Source organism: Mus musculus, chromosome 4 (genome assembly GCF_000001635.26).
Source record: "Mus musculus strain C57BL/6J chromosome 4, GRCm38.p6 C57BL/6J".
NCBI classification, from domain to species: Eukaryota; Metazoa; Chordata; class Mammalia; order Rodentia; family Muridae; genus Mus; species Mus musculus.
The window spans coordinates 8,206,539-8,225,878 of NC_000070.6; the positions used below are offsets into that span (position 1 = coordinate 8,206,539).

At 41.8% G+C, this 19,340-nt stretch overlaps 1 protein-coding gene across 1 annotated transcript in view; it reads right to left on the reverse strand.

Moving 5' to 3' along the window:
- The window catches only part of Car8 (carbonic anhydrase 8), a 97,549-nt gene that overhangs the window by 65,046 nt on the left and 13,163 nt on the right, over window positions 1-19,340 (reverse strand). The window contains exon 3 of the mRNA NM_007592.3: window positions 15,012-15,136. Coding sequence (NP_031618.2) covers window positions 15,012-15,136 — 125 coding nt within the window. The remainder of the gene's footprint in view (window positions 1-15,011; window positions 15,137-19,340) is intronic.

The window sequence follows — 19,340 nt, forward strand, 5'->3', positions numbered from 1 at the left end:
TACTAAAAACTGTCTGGAACAAACACAATAGGCACCCAATAAATGTTTAGTGGGTGAATAAAGAACTCATTGCTGAAATATTGCACAGCAATACCCTACGGCTCTTAGTTAGACTTCACTTACATACGAAACATCTGACCACAGTCGTCTTTTCAGTGAAACCCTGATGGTCACACTTCCATTCTCTGCCCCTAACCAGCCATTCTAAATTCATTTCCAGGTACCTTATTTCTACCTATGCTAAAACCCAACTAGAGCAGACTATTATGAAATAACTGTACTCCTGCATTTATATATATGCAGCAATATATAACTATATAGCTGCACATATTTACTATAGTTATGTGTATATCAATAAATTCCTACAGAAGACTATGGTGCAAACCAGCTAAAGAAGAAGGGGGGCTGGGGTTTGCCCCACTGTGTATGTGCCATGTGAACAGAGGCCCAAAGACACTGAAGTAGAAAACCATGTAGCTCTCTGATTGGAAAGCACGCTAGATAGCAAACAGGAAGTCTCCAAAGTGGGAAAATGACCTCCCTGTCACCTTTGTGGCCTCAGTACCTGGCACTATGCCCAGAACTCTCTCATCTATTCTTCACTCTTTTACCTGCTAGTTTTATTTATTTAAAACTCACTGCCTGCCAAGAATTGCTCTTCTGTTAGATGTCAAGATAAACCGCCACCTATGAAAAATTCTTAGGATCTAACTGAGTTTATTTTAAATTTGATGCTAATCACAACACCAGCATGACTACTTGACCTTGAAAACTTCCTTCTGATTCTCTTGGTCTCCATGTAGTTGCATCATTAATAACATTGTGCCCGCCCCCCCCAGGGCCTTATACTCAAAACCCAACTAATAGCTAGGTGTGGTGGTACACGCCTTTGATCCCAGCACTCAGGAAGCAGAGGCAGACGGATTTGAGTTCGAGGCCAGCCTGGTCTACAGAGTGAGTTCCAGGACAGCCAGGGCTATACAGAGAAACCCTGTCTCAAAAAACCAAAACCAAACCAAAACAAAACAAAAAAACCACAACTCATGAAAAATATCACATACATGTTTACTGGACATCATGCCAAAAATGACTTCAACTGTTTGCTCAGCCTTTATCCTATCTTTTTCTAGCTTCTCCATAGCAGAAGGTTTGGAGAGAAGAGTGGCGTCATTTACCATTCTCTCAAGTCTCCACAGCCCATGGGACACAACGGTCACTTGCTCGATGGTGAAACCTATAAGCCTCTGAAGCCAAGCCTCCACCCTGTAATGAGTCCTCCAGCTGGAATCAAGAAGCAATACTCTAACTCTCTGAATGTTTTTCTCTCTGGACCAGGACCACCAGCAAGACAAGTTCTAATCATTTTAAATAAAATTCTGTATTTTGTGCTTGACACAAAACTGGTTTACACTTCTAAGTCAAAATTAAGTCTCTCTTAAACCTTTCATAGAGGCAAATGTAGAAAACCCAGTTGCTTCCTCACTTGCTGTTTTCAGTCCAAAGTCTTTATTTTCTTCCATTTTTAAAAAAAATATGAAAACATGAAATTTATTAGACCTCCCTTTACTGGGCACATGACAAAATATAGATATCTTGTAGGAAAATACCATAAGTAATTGAAAAAGATAAGCAGAGGCTCTGGAAGCAGTTGTCAACAACAGCAGGTGGTAGCAATTTTAGAGAACCAAGGTATCACGGTAAAGCCCTTCAAAAGCTGCACCAGGGAAGAGAGTGCAGGAGATTTTTGCCTAGGAAGCCAAAGGAAAAAAACACATTTTCCTATGGAGAATAATAAATTAAGATGCTTGAACTAAAAAAGGAAGGGAATATTCTAAAGCTGAATTCTGCCCCCCTTGACAATACAAATCAAATGCAATTAACAATAAACAAGGACGAAAGTTAATGATTTTGTTGAAAAAATCCACACTGTTACACAGAGAGACATTACTATCCTACTTAAGACTCAAATTATATACGGCTTCCCACATGTTTATGTCTTTCCTGTATAGGTAGCCAAGGACATCTTTATCAATACCCAAGGGGCTAGGACCTCGTACTATTATTCTCTTTGTAGTTTGAAAGTTGGAAGATCTAAAAGCACGCTAGACAGTTACACGGTAACAATGGCTCTATTGTTAAAACCTGCTAGCTCATTCAGTAGCTCCACTCACTCTCTCCTACTTCATTTTTTCCCTATTACACAACTATCATCCCTCATCCCAAAATCTGAACTCCAAATCCAAAACCTTTTCAAACTAATGTGACACTGCCAGTAGAAGATGCTACACAAGGAACCTTTGTTTCATGTATATTAAAAGTGCACCTTTAAACTCTGTGTGTAAAGTATGTGTGGGATGTGTATGAATCTCCTGTTTAGACTTGTGTCCAGACCCATCATATCTCACTGTTGGATGCACATATTCCAAAAGCTCATATTAGAAGCACTTCTGGTGGCCACTATTTAGGATTAGGGATGCTATGTCTGTAAGGGTTCCATTATTCCACTACTCATTTCAGGAATGTTGTATTGTTTGTGTTCCATTTCTCAGCATCCCAGTGGCTTGTTCTAATCTGTCTAGCTTATATATTTTCTACCACATCACTCACAGATCCTCATCTTCCCTGATCTTTGCTCTATTCCCACTCTACCACCCTAATCTTACCCTGACTGTACCTCCAAGTACCCTCCAAAAAAACAGAATTTAATCCTCAGCAACTCAAGAATATCTAAGGCCCCTTCTCATCCTGGATGGAGTTTAAAATTTCTACCCTAAATAATGCTACTCCTTAGCCCAGAAACAGCCTTACCAGCCTTGTTTATCAAGCAAGCTCCTATTCTACTATCAAGACCATGTTCTAAAATCCATTTGTGGTGGCTTGAATACAGTTGGCCCATGAGAAGTGGCACTATTAGAAGGTGTGGCATTATTAGAGGATTTGTGACCTTATTAGAAGTATGTCACTATGCAGGTGAGCTTTGAGGTTCTAATGCTTAAGCTCCACCAAGGGCAGGAGAGACCCTCCCCATGGCTGCCTTTAAATCAAGCTGTTGAACTCTTGGATCCTCCAACACCAAGCCTGCCTGCTTCCCACCATGATGATAATCAACTGAACCTTTAAAACGGCAAGCCAGCCCCAATCAAATGTTTGCTTTTATAAGAGTTGTATTGGTTATAGTGTCTCTTCACAGCAATGAAACCCAAACTAAGACACCATTCTTTTCTAGTTTTTTCTGAGCCTAGCAGAATTCCATCATTTTATGATCTTTTGCACTCACACCCTAAAAGCCTTTTTAGGGCAAGCCGCCATTTTGAATATGTCTGCCACCCTGTAGAGGATGAGCACTTCTATGTTGTCCTTGCACAGCAGTGAACACAGCCATTACTTCCTAAGCCTATCCTGGTTTTCTCTACAACATCATTTAACAACAGTCCAGGTGTTAAATATGTTTCTTTCTTGGTACTCAAGAGCCACTGGAAACAAACATTGCCTTCTTGTGTTTCATATTTCTCATGGGTGATGTATTGGACACACACACAAATGTGTGCTCACCAAATGCATCAGCTACTCTAGAGTCTTCCTTCCCAATAGACACGAGCATCAGAAACTCTTCTCCTCTTACTGCTATAGTTTGAATCTGGAACATTCTCCACAGGCTCATGGTCTCAGCGCTTCTGCCCATCCAGCTCTATATGGGGAGGCTGCAGAGGCTTCAGGAGCCTAAGGGTGGCTGACAAAAGTGGGGGACTGGAGTGGACCCTTATAGGTTAGGCCTGGCCTTTAATTCCTGCTTCTTGGTCCCCCAGGGTGTAAACAGCCTCCACCAGGCCTTCCTGTTGCCACACCCTCCCCACCAGGATGGATCGAGACCCTCTGAAACCCCAATCCAGAATAAATCTGTCCTCCTTCAACATACTTCTGTCAGGTGCCGTGGTCACAGTGATGCAAAAGTAACTGATGCTTGCGTTGCCTGCTTGTGTTGCCTGCTTGTGTTGTCTGTTTGTGTTGCCTGAATGGAAGGTGCCTCCAAACCACAAACACTCCTAAGGAAGGAACTTGACAGTGCTGGGCTGTGAAAAGTGACAAACAGCTATGAATATTCTCCTCCTCCTTCCACTATGACTCACCCTGCAGCCTATACAGGAAACTTTAATTCAAGAGAGCAAGCAGCTCAGCAGTACACCAGAGCTGGTGAGTTTGTTGGGAACAAAGCCCACTGCAGTACACCAGGGCTTGTGAGTCTGTTGTGAACAAAGCCTGCTGATTAAAAATCTCAAGTATCTGTTCTCTGAAACAGGTGGATATGTGGTATTCATTTTTAAATCACTGCAAAATATTTCCACTGCTGTACAGCCCAAATTAAGAGGAGGATTAGTGACTTAAGCCCTGGACCAAGGCTACAGTTGCTGTAAAGTGTGACAACCATAAAGTACCCTTGGTTAGTACCATGGTTCAGTGATTGGCCCAGGCTAAGAAGGTAGACTGGGTAAAAGGAACCTAATAGTTTAGAAAGAAGAAACAGGCAAGCTAAATCCTAGCAAGATTCAAAAAATCTTCTGCCCACCCCACCCCCAAATCTTTTTAAAGGTGTGTGAGGGCTCACAGATGGTTAAGATGAGCCAGTCTGCAGTAAAGGCAGCCTTTGCTGACTCCCTGATGCAGTGATCTTCTCTCTGGTATCTAGTGTCATGGAGCCTTACAGAGTGAGTGGAGAGCATGAGCCTTAAGGGGTGAGTGGAAAAATCTGAGCAATTAGTACCATTAACAGGAAACACATCTTCCCTGTTCCTGGTCTCTATAATGAGAGATGTTCTTTTTCCCTAAACAGAGCCTGCCCTCTTCTCTACTTCTCCACCACAAATAGCTCCTTCCTCCTCCTTTTTCTTCTTTTTATAAACTTGTGTGAAATCTGAGCTAGTCTTAGGAAATTAACTAATTAGCCCTACCCTCCCTCCTTCATATAAACTAACTGCCCAGGCACACTGTTTAGTTCCCTCCAGTCCCTTTTCTGTCTCACACTGAACTGTCCCCAGCATTTCCTCTCATCCAGAGACTCTCATAATGCCTTACTTCTTTACAGTGCAGAGAACAGGGGGGAGGGGGACACTCAATCCTTCTCACCAAACTCACCAATGTACAGATCATAAGGAAACACTTCCTTGGGAAACTCCGGAGTCTACCAAGCAGTTCCGCTAAAGAACTCATTCCATGTAGAGGTCTTTGACTCGTTAGACAGGGTTCAGAGAGCTTACTTGCTGTGGGGTCTCCAAATACAGACAATAATAAATGGGAAAAGGCCTCCTGATACATGACAGGTCTTACATATCTTCTATTCATAGTTAATGTTTATATTTAACTTGAAACTTGGGTCTCTCTTTTTTTTTGTCTTTTCTTTTCTTCTTATTTTATTTTTAGTTCTTTTGAACTTCTAAATAACAGAGTAACCCACAGCCCTAAGTTACTTCATTTTCATTGAATGCATCTAACTATGTTCATGGAATGCTTTTAGAAACCATCAAATAAACACTTGATTCTTACACAATATTTTTTAGTGTTGAGGGGTAATACACGTTCCTGTGTGTGTGTGTGTGTGTGTGTGTGTAAGACAGAGACAGACAGAGAGAGAGAGACACAGAGAGAGACAGAGAGAGACAGAGAGAGAGAGAGATGTATGTGCCTATGAAGGCCAAAGATTACGGATGACTTCTTCAATCACTAGCCCCCTTTTGTTTTTTAACAGACAAGTCTTTTCACTGAATTGGTGAAATCTAGGAATCCACTTATCTCTGCACCCTCGACTGAGGCTAGAGACATGACTACCATTGTGTGTTGAAAATACAACACCAGGTCCTCTTGTATCATGACAAGTATTTACCCACTGGGCCATAACTATAGCTCCTATATTATTACTTTTTACAGCTTCTTACTGTTTCACAGTGCTAGGGACAAATGTATTTTTAGTGTATCAATTAAAAAATTTAAGTTAAACAACTTTGTGGGATCCAAACAGCAAATGAACTAGAATCAGAATAGCACTTTCTCTCTTATAACACACATTGCCAGGGCCAGCTGCATCCTAGGAAATTATGCCTCTCCCACAAAAGTCTTTCTGTCTGAGAATGTTATTTATGTTGTTGTAAGGCTCTGTAGTGAACTTTGTTGTGTAGAGTCCTGTAAAACCAAAAGAACAAAAATATTTAAGCATATCCAAGAATTGGCAAAAATGCAATTATCCTAGAAAACGTTTCTCTTGCTTTCCTTTTTCACAGTTCTGAGAATGGAATCTGGGTGATTCGAGGCAGGCTTTCTGCCTCCATGCCACACACTGAGGACCAAAACCGCAATTCTTAAAGCAGAAAAGCTTGCTTGTTTGTCAGACGAAGATGTTACAAAGCTAAAAATCTTCTAACATCCTCTCATTGAACCAGCAGCTTAATGTTCATAGACCATTATCCTCCCCAGAGCCGGGTTTAGTTTCACTACAAAACAGCCAACTGTAGGAACGAGGTCCAGGGACGGAGTCATGTGAGGAGAATTCAGAGGGCTTGTGAGATAGCTCCAAGGAAATGAGACAAGAGTCTTGTGACCTCAGTTTCTTCAAAACAGAGAATTGTTCTTGGAATCTGTTTTCATTCTCCTCCAAGGTATGGCAGATAGGAACAGTTTACTCCAGATTAGTCATTATTGTTTGCTACTGTTAATCAATTAAATATTTAAACTAGCTTTATATGCCTCTGTGGAAAAACTAGTTTTTGCCAGTGAGGCCTGTCATCATGATTGCATACAGCTTCTCTCATAAACATTACTCACATGACCTTTCTTAACCCTAAGAGTATAAATTGTCTGAGGTTCCGAATAAAATTAGCTATTGCACAAGACTTTAGTCTGCCTTACTTATCAGCTCCATTCTCCAGGTCCCACTGCCTCTAGATCAGTGACAGCTAACGATGGAAATTCTATTTCATATGCATGTATACTAATCATAATAAAACACATCGGGAAAGAGGGCTTTAGGAGTGGATACTGACTACAGCTTAGTTATTAGATTATAATGCTAATATATTAAGCTGGAGAGGAAAGAGAAGCTACAAGGATCAGTAAAGGCTTTCTACATTTTCCCCTGTGCAGACTCTCTGTGTGTCTTATTTGTAGTTACTTCAAAGGTTTTATTACAACCACTGAGATCCATCACTCCTAAGTCTCTCCCATCTCTTCCTAGTCATAGGAATTACAGAATGGTTTGCCCTGCCAATATCTGAGCTAAATTCTTGCCCATTACATGGGAATGTGGAACTTGGAAACAGTCAGCTTATCCAAGAAGAGCTTACATAGAATCAAGATTCTCTCATTCCTTCCAAATTGGCCAACGTTCCCAAATGGACCTCCTTTCTTAACTCCACCCTGTTAACACTTTCTGTCCTAAATCTCACTGGTTCTAATTTTGTTACGTTACTGTAACTAATTTATCCCATTGCAGCCTGTGCCTGGGTTATGCCTGGCACAATGTCTTTCATATACTAGCTGATACTCTGTAGAGTTAGCAACTATCTGCATCTCAAATGATGGTACACTCTAATATATGTCTTTAAAGAGTATTTTCCTTAGTTTCTAATGAACAAAATTTACATATTGTATGGGCAGATTAAAAGGCTGAGGTCCTTTCTATATCACAGAATCATTCATCGTTTCTAAATGCTCTTCCTTTTAGGGCAAACCTGGGGAGGAAAGAAATCACATCAAGCTCCCCTGTTATGTGAAAAATTCCAAGTTCCATGTTGTGCTCATCACCAGCATTGAGCCAAAGACCTGACTAGTAGTAGGTTTTGAAAATGTATTTGCAGATAGATGGATGGATGTTTAGATGGATGGAATATGGATGGATAAAAAAAAGGTATGTCCAAAGAAATGTAAGTTTAGAGACAGCTGCTCAGTTACAGACTAAATGTCAAAATCAATGTTTATTGTCTAAGATCATATTGAGATAAGACATAATTTACTACAGACCACCATTCTGTAGTAAACTTATGTCTATAACTACCTGTGCATTAATTACATATCCATGAATATCTACAGTGGTTTCCTTTGTATCATGAAATCAGCCAGAATATGAATGCCTCTTCCAAATTTAGCTTGACAAAACAACCTTCTTCAAACAGTGACAGGGAAGGAACTGCTTACAGATGAAAAATCAGAGATAACTGCCAAGAAAAGGTGAGATGGGGAAGAAGGGCGGGGCCCCCTGCACACCCCACCTCACCATGTCCCCCCAACACACACACACACACACACACACACACACACACACAGTGCAGCTGCAAGAACATTTATGTTTGCTCAACATCATAACTTTATCTTCTACTCAGTAATCTGTTAGGTTTCTATACACACAAAAATATAATAAATGAAAGATAAGCATGCTGGATCAAAGCAGAGACCATTATTTTCTTGGAGTAAAAAGGCAAGTGCTTGGTAGAATTCAAGAAACATAAACATTTTTTGTTAGTTGCTGAAATAGAGTTTCTACAACTGTGAGCACTGTAGAGGCCAGTGGTCAGTTTAGCCAGGAGTCTCAACCTGTAAGCCCCATGGGGGATACAGGAACACTAAACAATAAGTACAGTCAGAAACAAGGTAATCTTCCTCAATGAAAAATAATTAGACTTTATTGGAAATAATTAAAAATAATAATTCAGAGCTGAATATTCAAATTGCAGAGTTTCTCTTAGCAGCCATCTTAATTCTTCTAGATGGCAACTGTTTGCCCCCAAAGATGCAAAGATTTTCTTTGCAAACTACATGTGCAAAGAAAATTCCAAATTTGTTGATTTCCTCCTAACAATTGGCTTGTGGAGAAGGCTCTTCTTGAAGCATTCATTGATTCTTAGGTATTTCTGTGAACTGTGATCCTGAACCTAGCTGCCTCCCACTTCAGACTTAGGAGGTGCGAAGTAGGCAGAGCCAGGCTATCCACTCAGTACAGCATTCTCAAGGCACACAGATGTTCCGCCTTTGCAAGGCCACACCCCTTCACCTTCACTAATTCACTGGGATCTTGGTTTCACAGCCTGCTCTAAGTGCCACAGCCCCTAACCCATTCCCCATCACCTCTGTATTTAAGATGGCTGCAGATTCAACAACCAATCACAGGGTGGGTCAAGTACCAGGAATGACTCCTCTAGTGTGTGTGTCCATCAGATACACTAGCAAGAACAGCGCTTAGAAGGACACCCTTCCCTTACATGAACTATTTAACCAGCCTCTATGCTTCATCAAGACCATACATTATATTTCCAACAAATACTAGATCATACTCGACCCTTCCAAACCCTCAGAGGTTTATCCTGTATCAGATAGGTATTTGGATGGCTAGTCTCAAAGGTACCTTTTAAATCTGGAATGCTTTAACTATTAAGTCTCTACATCTAATTCTTACCATACTCTGCCATAAAGTATTCATATTACATTTCCTTGAAAGTCAGTGGACATCCCTCTTAGAAAAGATTAACAAGCCTTAAGCGCTCTGTGAGCAGCTCCTGGAAGTAAAATAACTCACTCACTGTTCCTCTGCTAACCAGACAACCTCTTCCTGAGATCTCTTTGGAGCAGTAAAGAAATAATGAAAAAGATGTCTTTTTTTCCCCCCCAGGGAAATACAAACATTACCTGGAGGCACTGACTATAAAGACCAGGTCATTTGTACCAAGGCTGCAATTCATGGTAGACACCCCACTCCCCTGAGGAGAAAGGGGAAACGCGGGACAGGAGCAGAGCTGGCACAAGTCTTAGTGGAGGGGGCAGGAGGGCCAGAACACTTGAGAAGCAAGGGCTCCTGCTCTGCAAGATAATCTTCTTTCTCACTGAACTCAGCATCCCATGAACAGCCGGTTTTAGGCTCATTCATCACTCAGTACAAAGCAAGAGGAGCTTCTTAAGTATAACCTAAATAAAGACAAGAGTCTGCCACACCACCACTGGCCTGCTATTAAAGTACTAAAGGCATTCTTTTATTATTATCATTATCATCATCATCATCATTATTATTATAATATGTTTTCTTCATTTACATTTCAAATGCTATCCCCTTTCCTAGTTTCCTCTCTGAAAATCCCCTATCTCCTCTCCCCTCCCCCTGCTCCCTAACCCACCCACTCCAAACCAGAGCCTTCCAGCTCAGAGTGCTAGTGTGTGCAGAATCGGTGCCCATCCCCCACAACACCCCTGCATCTCGAGAGCAGTGACAAAAACAGACAGCGTACAGAGCTTTTTAAATGCTTGCCCTAAACCGGCCAGGGTAGTGCACACCTGCAATCTCAGCGCTCAGGCAGCGGAGGCAGGCAGATTTTGAGTTCAAGGTCAGACTGGGCTACATACTTGACTCAAAAGAAAAAAAAATGGAAAAATAAAAAAGTTGGTGTTTGAGTTACTTGGCTTTCAGAGTTCTAAAAGGTGCTACGCAGGAACCTGGGGAAAGAAAAATGCACCAGTATTTGCAGGTAACTGTGACCCCTTCAAGTTATAAAAGGACACATCACCGTGTGTGATATAGCTGTTATGGAGGTAACCAAATACCCTGACTGGATTGGAGGCCTGCCCCACAGGAAGGAATCCATGCCTAGTCCTACAGACCTGGCCAAAACTCCAGGCCTAAGGAGATAGACACACTATCTCTTAAATTTCTGTCTAAACCCAGACAAATGCTGCTCTCAGCCATTATCAGAGAAGCCTCTCTTCAAAGAGAACTGGTGAGTGCAGCGGCTTGTAGCTGCCTTAGATGTTGAAGATAACATCTTGGGGTTTGGCCCTAAAGACAACACTTAAAGCACCCCCTGCCATGCTAAAGGAACGTAAAAGCTAACGATAGGGAAAGGCCATGAGATGCCACCTTCTAGGCATAGCACAGTACATGTACTAAGAACTCACCACATTATCTCAGGTTATCTGCACTGGTTCTGCCCAAGACAAGTCCTGCCATAGATGAGGGAAGCCCTTGTAGGGCCTTACTCATTACTGCAGAACTACTGGCTACTCACACTCTGGAAAGGAGTGGACGTGGTCTTCAGTTGCATATCCCCTAGTGAGCCCACTGGCCAATGAATAGTTCTAAACCCGGAGTCACACAGATGGCCCTGGGTAAGTGCAACGGATAATAAAATAAAACAAGAAGCCATTAAGTATGAAAGAGATCTATGGGAAAGAAGGGATGAGGGGTGGGGGAGAGGAAAGGATTAGAATGCAGTATATACATGTATGAAACAAGCAAAGCTGAATTAATTAATGATAAAAAAGAAGTGACACATTCAGAACATTTTAAGGGTCAGTCAATGAACCGATCGAATAATAGATCCCTAGAAATTACAAAAGCACAGAAGATCTGGGAGGAGTTGAAGGAGGGATAAATATGGTCAAAATATACTACATAAAAAATTTAAAGAACATTACAAAAAATTTTACTATCATTGCCATGGCTCTCTTCCAAAAAGTCCACCAGCTTATACCTTCCAGCAATAATGTTTAAGAAACCTTATCTTCTCAACATTAATATTTCACTCTTCACCCACAGCTAAAGTGAGACTCCTTCAGACAGCAGCAGTTAACTGAATGGCATGTTGGCTCCTTTTCAATGACTCATTCATTTGTCGGCCACCATGGGTTAAGAGGGCCTCACATGTATCATAAGGAAACTCAATTCGTCACATGGTACTCACTATCTCATTTCCCTTCAGGCTGTGTTTGTCTTTTGCTTTGTTCATAAAACCTCTTGATAAAGTTTCTTGACTATCACATAGTTAAATCTGTCTTTGATACTTAACATATCTTTGACTCATAATTTGTATAGTCTTCTGGGTTCACGGCTATAAGAATGCACATCTCCATTTCCCAATAAAGTTTTTATGTTTTCATTTACATTTTTACAACACTAATACTAACATTAATTCTGGCATTAGTTAATGTTTAATAGTGACACTATGAATGCTATTAAGCATGCTCTATCTCAGGCCAAAAAGTCATTAGAAATAAATATTTTTACTCAAAAATAGTAGATGCAAAAATAATGCCATAGATTAGCAAAAGAGAGGGATTTTTTTAAAATTATTCAACATTATATAACATGATAGCTTTGGAAATCCAGACATAAGAACCACACAGGGAAACTATTTATGGACATTTCTATAGGCTATGCTTGCAAGAGAGGAGGCTATGGTCTAGTAGCGATAAACCTGGAGGGATTCAGAGAAAGAAACATTTAACCTGCCCAATTTATTCAGGTCTGTGTGTTATTCTGAGACCATATATTCCCTAAATTCAATAATTAAATCTTCTCTCTCAAATGATGAGCAGAAGGTGAGTGATATTCTTATTGAGAAAACCTAAACCTTCGCCACATGCTAAGTTCCTGACTGATTTTATTTTTAATTGGCCCAGCATAAAAATCAAAGCAACGTCCCCTAGGGTTGAGCGGGTAGCTTCTCCTGGGCAGGCACTGGTAGTGATGTACCAAGAATCAGACAGATGGCTGTTGGGCTATTTCAGAGCAACCAGAAAACGATGCTCCACGGAGGGCAGCAGCAGAACACAATGCCTGTAGAAACGAGAACCCCTGGAAAGAGGCTGCAAAGGCTGAGTCGGAGGCAGGTTGGGATGTTGTAGTTCCAGAGTCTAATGACTGAAGAGCCAATTCGTAACCCCCTCTGTGACCCACCCTGTGACTCACCAGACCCAAATGTTGTCAGACAGCATCCAAGGCCTATAGCAGAGTACTGCTCCGCCCAGCCTTACAACAACCTACCTACTACACATGAAGGCAATGCCTATGGAAGTCTGAAGGAAATGGTGCTGGAGTTATAAGTAGTTGAAAGCCACCTGACATGGATGCATGGGATCAGAACTTGGATCCTCTGGCAGACCAGTAGATGCTTTGAAGCAAGGAGATATCACCCAGCCCCCTGTATCCTTCAGTTTTAAGAACTTTGATGCAGAGATTCTCCTCTAAACCCTGTGAAGCCGCAGCACTTACACACCAATAGAATCAGTCCAAGCAGATGACAGATGACTAATGGCAGTATTTTCCCTGGGACTGCACCAAAGATAATCTGGGATAACAAAGAATAGAAAAACCACCCTTTAACGACATTGGAAAGAATGAAGCTAGTAATTCCATTATCCCCAATATAAATATCTCTACAGAAGCAAAGCCTCACTGCCAGAAGTTAATCTTTACTCAAAATAAACCATTGCCGGCGCTTAAAAGAATGAATCCGATAAAATACTAAGTAGATAAACCTGCCTGAACGTTAGGTCAGAAATCTCATCTGACCGCCCAGATGACCACTGACTCCAAAATAGCAAAACTTCTGCATGGCCTTGGACTGTCTGAGAAACAGCCTCCAGAATCGAACTGTGCTTCTCTCTGCCCCATTATGCCAATCTTCACAGGGACCTCTGCCTTTGAGAATGACTAAAACAAAATGGTGACCTTCCAACCCCAACAGGAGGCAGAGCTTGCTTTGTCCTCCCCTCTGACCAGCCCCCACAGGACTCCCGCCTCCAGCCTCCACCCTGGTCCTCCACAGGCCCTGTAGTGTCTTCCTTCCTCTTTGATGTTGTGTGGCGTACACTCTCCTTTCTCAGGTACACTCGGGACAGGAGCCAGAGGTAACATGACATGTTTTTTAAGGTGGTAGAAATGAGAGGGTATCTCTATGCCCAGGGGGCGGGGGGAGGGCTAAGCAGAAAACCAAGAACAAGGATATCATTGGGAGCTTCCTCAACAGATGCTTGATGCTGCCTTCTCTTCCTGAACTCCTGGGCACACCTCACACACTCTTCAGTACACCGCCAATTTGGGTTTTTCTCCCCTCCTTGAAGCAATTCACATTTCACTTTTAAAGCTTGGGTTTCTTTTGAATGAAATGAATAGCCAGAGCATCTGAGAAAATTTTAAAATAATGATTAAGATAATGCTGAAAAATATTCCAGTGTAATCCTGTCCAGTTCACGTATGATGTAGATTACACATTAGCAATTTCTAGTCGTGGAGGCAGAGCTACACATGACTCCTTTCTTGGAATAATCTCATACTTAATATGAAGTACATCCTGTGTGGAGGACAGAGAAAGAAGCCTAGTACTGCAGCAAACCTCAAAACAGTTCTTTTTCACAAAGGGCTCAGACGATCTTTACTCTGTAATGTCTACCAGATATCCAAAACGGAAAATCCATTAGGTGGTTGACTATCTACATGGTTCTACATGGAGGCGAAGTCAGGGTCTGATGTAGTTAAGGTGTAAGGCCTAGAAATTAATTAAAAACCACAGGACTGGGAGTGAGGACAGAAGGGAGGAGAGAAGGGAAGCTCTTAGATACTAGTGAACATCTGCTTATTGAGGAGGACTAAGATTCCTCATGGAATTAAATACAACAATTCCTATACTAATAGGAGCATCTCATCAACTTCGTGACCTTTGAGATGAGCCTAGCAGTTTGTAATGACAAAAGTCATCAAAGGAATGAAGAGGAGGCCTTGTCCTTGAACTATCGGAGCCAAAGAAGTCAGTGGACTCAACATGTGCCAAACCATGGGATGAGCGCATGACAGGAAACTCTCAAGTCCAATGGGAGATTAGAAAGGGGATGAAGAATTCTACCTAGGCAAGGATCCCAAGAAAAAAAAAAAAAAACAAAGGAGATATGACACTTCAACTGTGTGTTAAAGAATGCATACAAATTCACGAAAAAAGAAGTGTTGTAGGGATTACTTCGGGGGGACACACACACAGACACACACATTCTCCATGACCTGAGACAGCAAGTGCTGATCACTCTGTGGCCTGTGCCCCTTATGCACTCTGATCCCAGGAAGTAGGCAGGTAGTGCTCCATTAGCCAGTCTAAGCTGAAATCTACTAGGTACTCTTTTGTCTTAGCACAAACATAAAACTCAAGAGTTACACATCTGTAAATTGCTGAGTTCTTTACTAAGTTATGAGATTTTTACAAGATTCTTATTCTTACCTCCATGGGAAAGGCTTTGAAATTGACCGTGTGCTCAGAACCACGCTGGTTTTCTCTTCCCCAGTGAAATCTAACTTCATACAGCTCAAACTCCTGTCCCTGAGGCAGTGGTCCTCCTGACAAGACTGAAAAGAGAAAATGATGCTGCTGAATGCTGTCCCAACCTGTATACACAAGGGGCATTGTGATTGTGATTGTGCTGTTGTTGAACCAGAAAGCCCTCCTGGACTCTAAAGACTGAATCTGCAAAATCAAAATGAGAAATGTATTACAACTGAGGTAAATTTAAACTGTCCAGATTTCACTAGGATTCTTTTTTTTTTTTATGTTCAATTTTGTTTATTCTTTTTTTAATTAGATATTTTCTTTATTTACATTTCAAAATTTATCCCCTTTCCTGGTTCCCCTCCAAAAACCCCTTATCCCATCCCACCTCTACCTGCTCACCAACCCACCCACTTCGGCTTCCTGGCCCTGGCATTTCCCTGGGACATCGAGCCTTCTCAGGACCAAGGGCAGCTTCTCCCATTGATGTCCAACAAGGACATCATCTGCTACATATGCAGCTGTAAACATGGGTCCCCCCATGTGTACTCTTTGGTTGGTGGTTTAGTCCCTGGAAGCTCTGGGGGTACTGGTTGGTTCATATTGTTGTTCCTCCTATGGTACTGCAAGCCACTTTAGCTCCTTTGGTCCTTTCTCTAGCTCCTCCATTGAGGACACTGTGCTCAGTCCAATGGCTGGCTGAGAGCATCCACCTCTGTATTTGTCAGACACTAGCAGAGCCTCTCAGGAGACAGCTATATAAGGCTCCTGTCAGCAAGCACTTGTTGGCATCCACAATAGTGTCTGGGTTTAATGACTGTATATGGGATGGGTCCCCAGGTGGGACAGTCTCTGGATGGCCTTTCCTTCAGTCTCTGCACTACACCTTGTCTCTGTATCTCATTCCATGGGGGTGATGAGATAGGGACAGAGACTTAAATTATACTGTCTATAAGAATGGAATTAAAAAATAATATAGATTCTAAGCCTAGATTTCTAAACTCTAGGTTCTTCTTAGAGAATTAAATGCTATCAGATTTTCCAAAAGGCAATCAGAACTAATCTAAATGCATGATTCAAAAAGGTTTACAGATTCTCAGAATTCTGTGAAGATGTGCTCTGTCTACTCTATGTACACCCATGATAGAGGTTTACAATTGTATGCAAGGTTTTTATTTCAAAAAGGTATCGTAGATTCCGAATAGTTCACTGCCACATGGTCCTTTCCACTGATTGTCCAAATTCCACCTTGAGAAAAACCAAGGAAGGAGATCAGACTTCTACACACTTTGTACCCTGTCATCCAAACCAGAGAAGGAAAAGTAGAGTCTCACATAGCACCTCAAACAGCATCCTCTGAAGAACACACTGCATCCCTACTACCATGCACAGCATGGACCTGACTTCAGCCTTAAGAGCAAATTCTAGAACTCACCATTTTTAAATGGAGGTAATAAAAGTAATTATCTTGGGAGAAGCCAAGCTCCATGTTGCAACAGAAAAGAAAGAGGTGTATCATAAAATTAGGCATACACAAATAAGAAAAGGAGTTAAGATCCTTCTGGTTTCCATCTGTGCCTGGAGCGGACCCTGTGCCACAGCTTGTCTTAACAAAATCCTGACAGGAAGGAGATGATCTCCCAGGAGTACTGACATACCTGAGAGCACAGGTGAGACCACCACTTCTGCTCAAATTCCTGGACCAAGAGGGACCCTCCCAGAACCATCAGGACACAGGAACAGAGAAACAGCCAGATACAGGATCCCTCCAGTTTCCATCTGAGTCCCAGAGCTAACCCTGTGCCACAGCTCTCAATACCCAATTCTGCCCAGAGAGAGCTGGTCTCCCAGGACTGCTGACACACAGGCTTACAGGAGGAACAAGCCGCAGTCAGAGACAGCAAGACCAGCTAACACCACAGATAACCGGTTGGCAAGGGGCAAGCACACGAACATAAGCAACAGAAACCAGTGCTACTTGGCATCATCAGAACTCAGTTCTCCCACCACAGCAAGTCCTGGATACCCCCAAACACACCAGAAAAGCAAGACTCTGATTTAAAAATCACATCTCATGACAATAATAGGACTTTAAGAGGGACATAAATAACTCCCTTAAAGAAATACAGGAAAACACAACCCAACAGGTGAAGGAATTGAACAAAATCATCCAGGATCTAAAAATGGAAATAGAAACAATTAAGAAATCACAAAGGGGAACAACCCTGTAGATAGAAAACCTAGGAAAAAAAATCAGGAGTCATAAACTCAAGCACTGCCAACAGAATACAAGAGATAGGAAGAGAGAATCTCAGGTGCAGAAGATACCATAGAAAATATTGACACAACTGTCAAAGAAAATAAGAAATTCAAAAAGCTCCTAACCCAAAACATCCAGGAAATGCTGGAAACAATGAAAAGATCAAATCTAATGGTAATAAGTATAGAAGGGAGTGAAGATTCCCAACTTAAAGGGCCAGTAAGTATCTTTAACATTATAGAAAAAAACTTCCCTAACCTAAAGAAAGAAATGCACATAAGCATACAAGAATCCTACAGAACTCCAGAAAAGAAATTTCTCCCATCAAATAGTAGTAAAAAACACCAAATGCACAAAACAAAGATAGAATATTAAAAGCAGTAAGGGGACAAATAACATATAAAGGCAGACCTATCAGAATTACATCAGACTTCTCACCAGAGACTATGAAAGCCAGAAGATCCTGGGCAAATGTCATACAGACCCTAAGAGAACATAAATGCCAGCCCAGGCTACTATACCCATCAAAACTCAATTATCATAGACGGAGAAACCATGACAAAACCAAATTTACACAATATCTCTCCACAAATCCAGCCCTACAAAGAATAATAGACGGAAAACTCCAACACAAGGGGAGAAACTACACCCTAGAAAAAGCAAGAAAGTAATCTTTCAACAATCCCAAAAGAAGATAACCAGACAAACATAATTCCACCTCTAACAACAAAGTGACAGTCACTTTTCCTTAATATCTCTTAACATCGATAGACTCATTTCCCCAATAAAATGATATAGACTGACAGACTGGAGAACCAAATAACTGTATCCAAAAAAGGAGGGGGGGCGGGACAGAGCTAAAAAGAATTCTCAACTGAGGAAACTCGGATGTCTGAGAAGCACTTAAAGAAATGTTCAGCATCCTTAGTCATCAGGGAAATGAAAATCAAAATGACCCTGAGATTCCACCTCATACCAGTCAGAATGGCTAAGATACAAAAACTCAGGTGAGAGCAGATGCTGGTGAGGATGTGGAGAAAGAGGAACACTCCTCCATTGCTAGTGGGATTGAAAGCTGGTACACCACTCTGGAAATCAGTGTGGCAGTTCTTCAGAAAATTGGGCATAGTACTACCTGAGAACCCAGCTATACTACTCCTGGGCATATACCCAGAAGATGCTCCAACATATGGGAGGAGATGTACAGAGGGTCAGGAAATTGAACAGAGGTGTATAGCAATAGGGGATGGGGAACTGGCCATAGCAACCAGAAAGTCCCAGATGCCAGGAAAGCAAGCAGCTCCCAGGAGCCCTCGGAGATGACATTAGCTGAAAAAACCCATGAAGGGGAGGGAGAACCTGTCCAGACCATATCCAAAGATTAGGCATGGACACAGTTTGAGGAATAGGGTCACCCATCCACCTCCAAAATTTTAACCCAGAATTGCTCCTGTCTAAAGGAAATACAGGGACAAAGAGTGAAACAAAGACTGAAGGAAAGGCCATCCAGAGACTGCCTCACCTGGGGATCCATCCCACATGCAGACACCTATCTCAGACACTATGAGAGGCTCTGCCAGATCCTGATCAATACAGATGCAGATGCTCTCAGCCAACCATCGGACTGAGCACAGGGACCCCAATGGTGGCATTAGGGGAAGGACTGAAAGAGCTGAAAGGAGCCTTATCTAGCATCAATGGGAGAGGAGGCCCTTGGTTCTATGAAATCTTGATGCCCCAATGTAGAGGAATGCTAGAGAGGTGAGGCAGGAGTGAGTAGGTGGGTGGAGGAGCACCCTCACAGAAGCAGGGTAAGGGGGGATTGAATAGAGGGATTGCAGAGGGGAAACTGGGAAAGGGTATAACATTTGAAATGTAAACAAATAAAATATCCAATTAAAGAAAAGAAAAGGAGTTAAACCATTTGCCTAAAACCCTGTTATAAGATGCATATGAACACACACTTACACAAACTACTATAGAACAGTGTGCTGTTCCTTATGGGAAAGGCTGATACAAGTGGT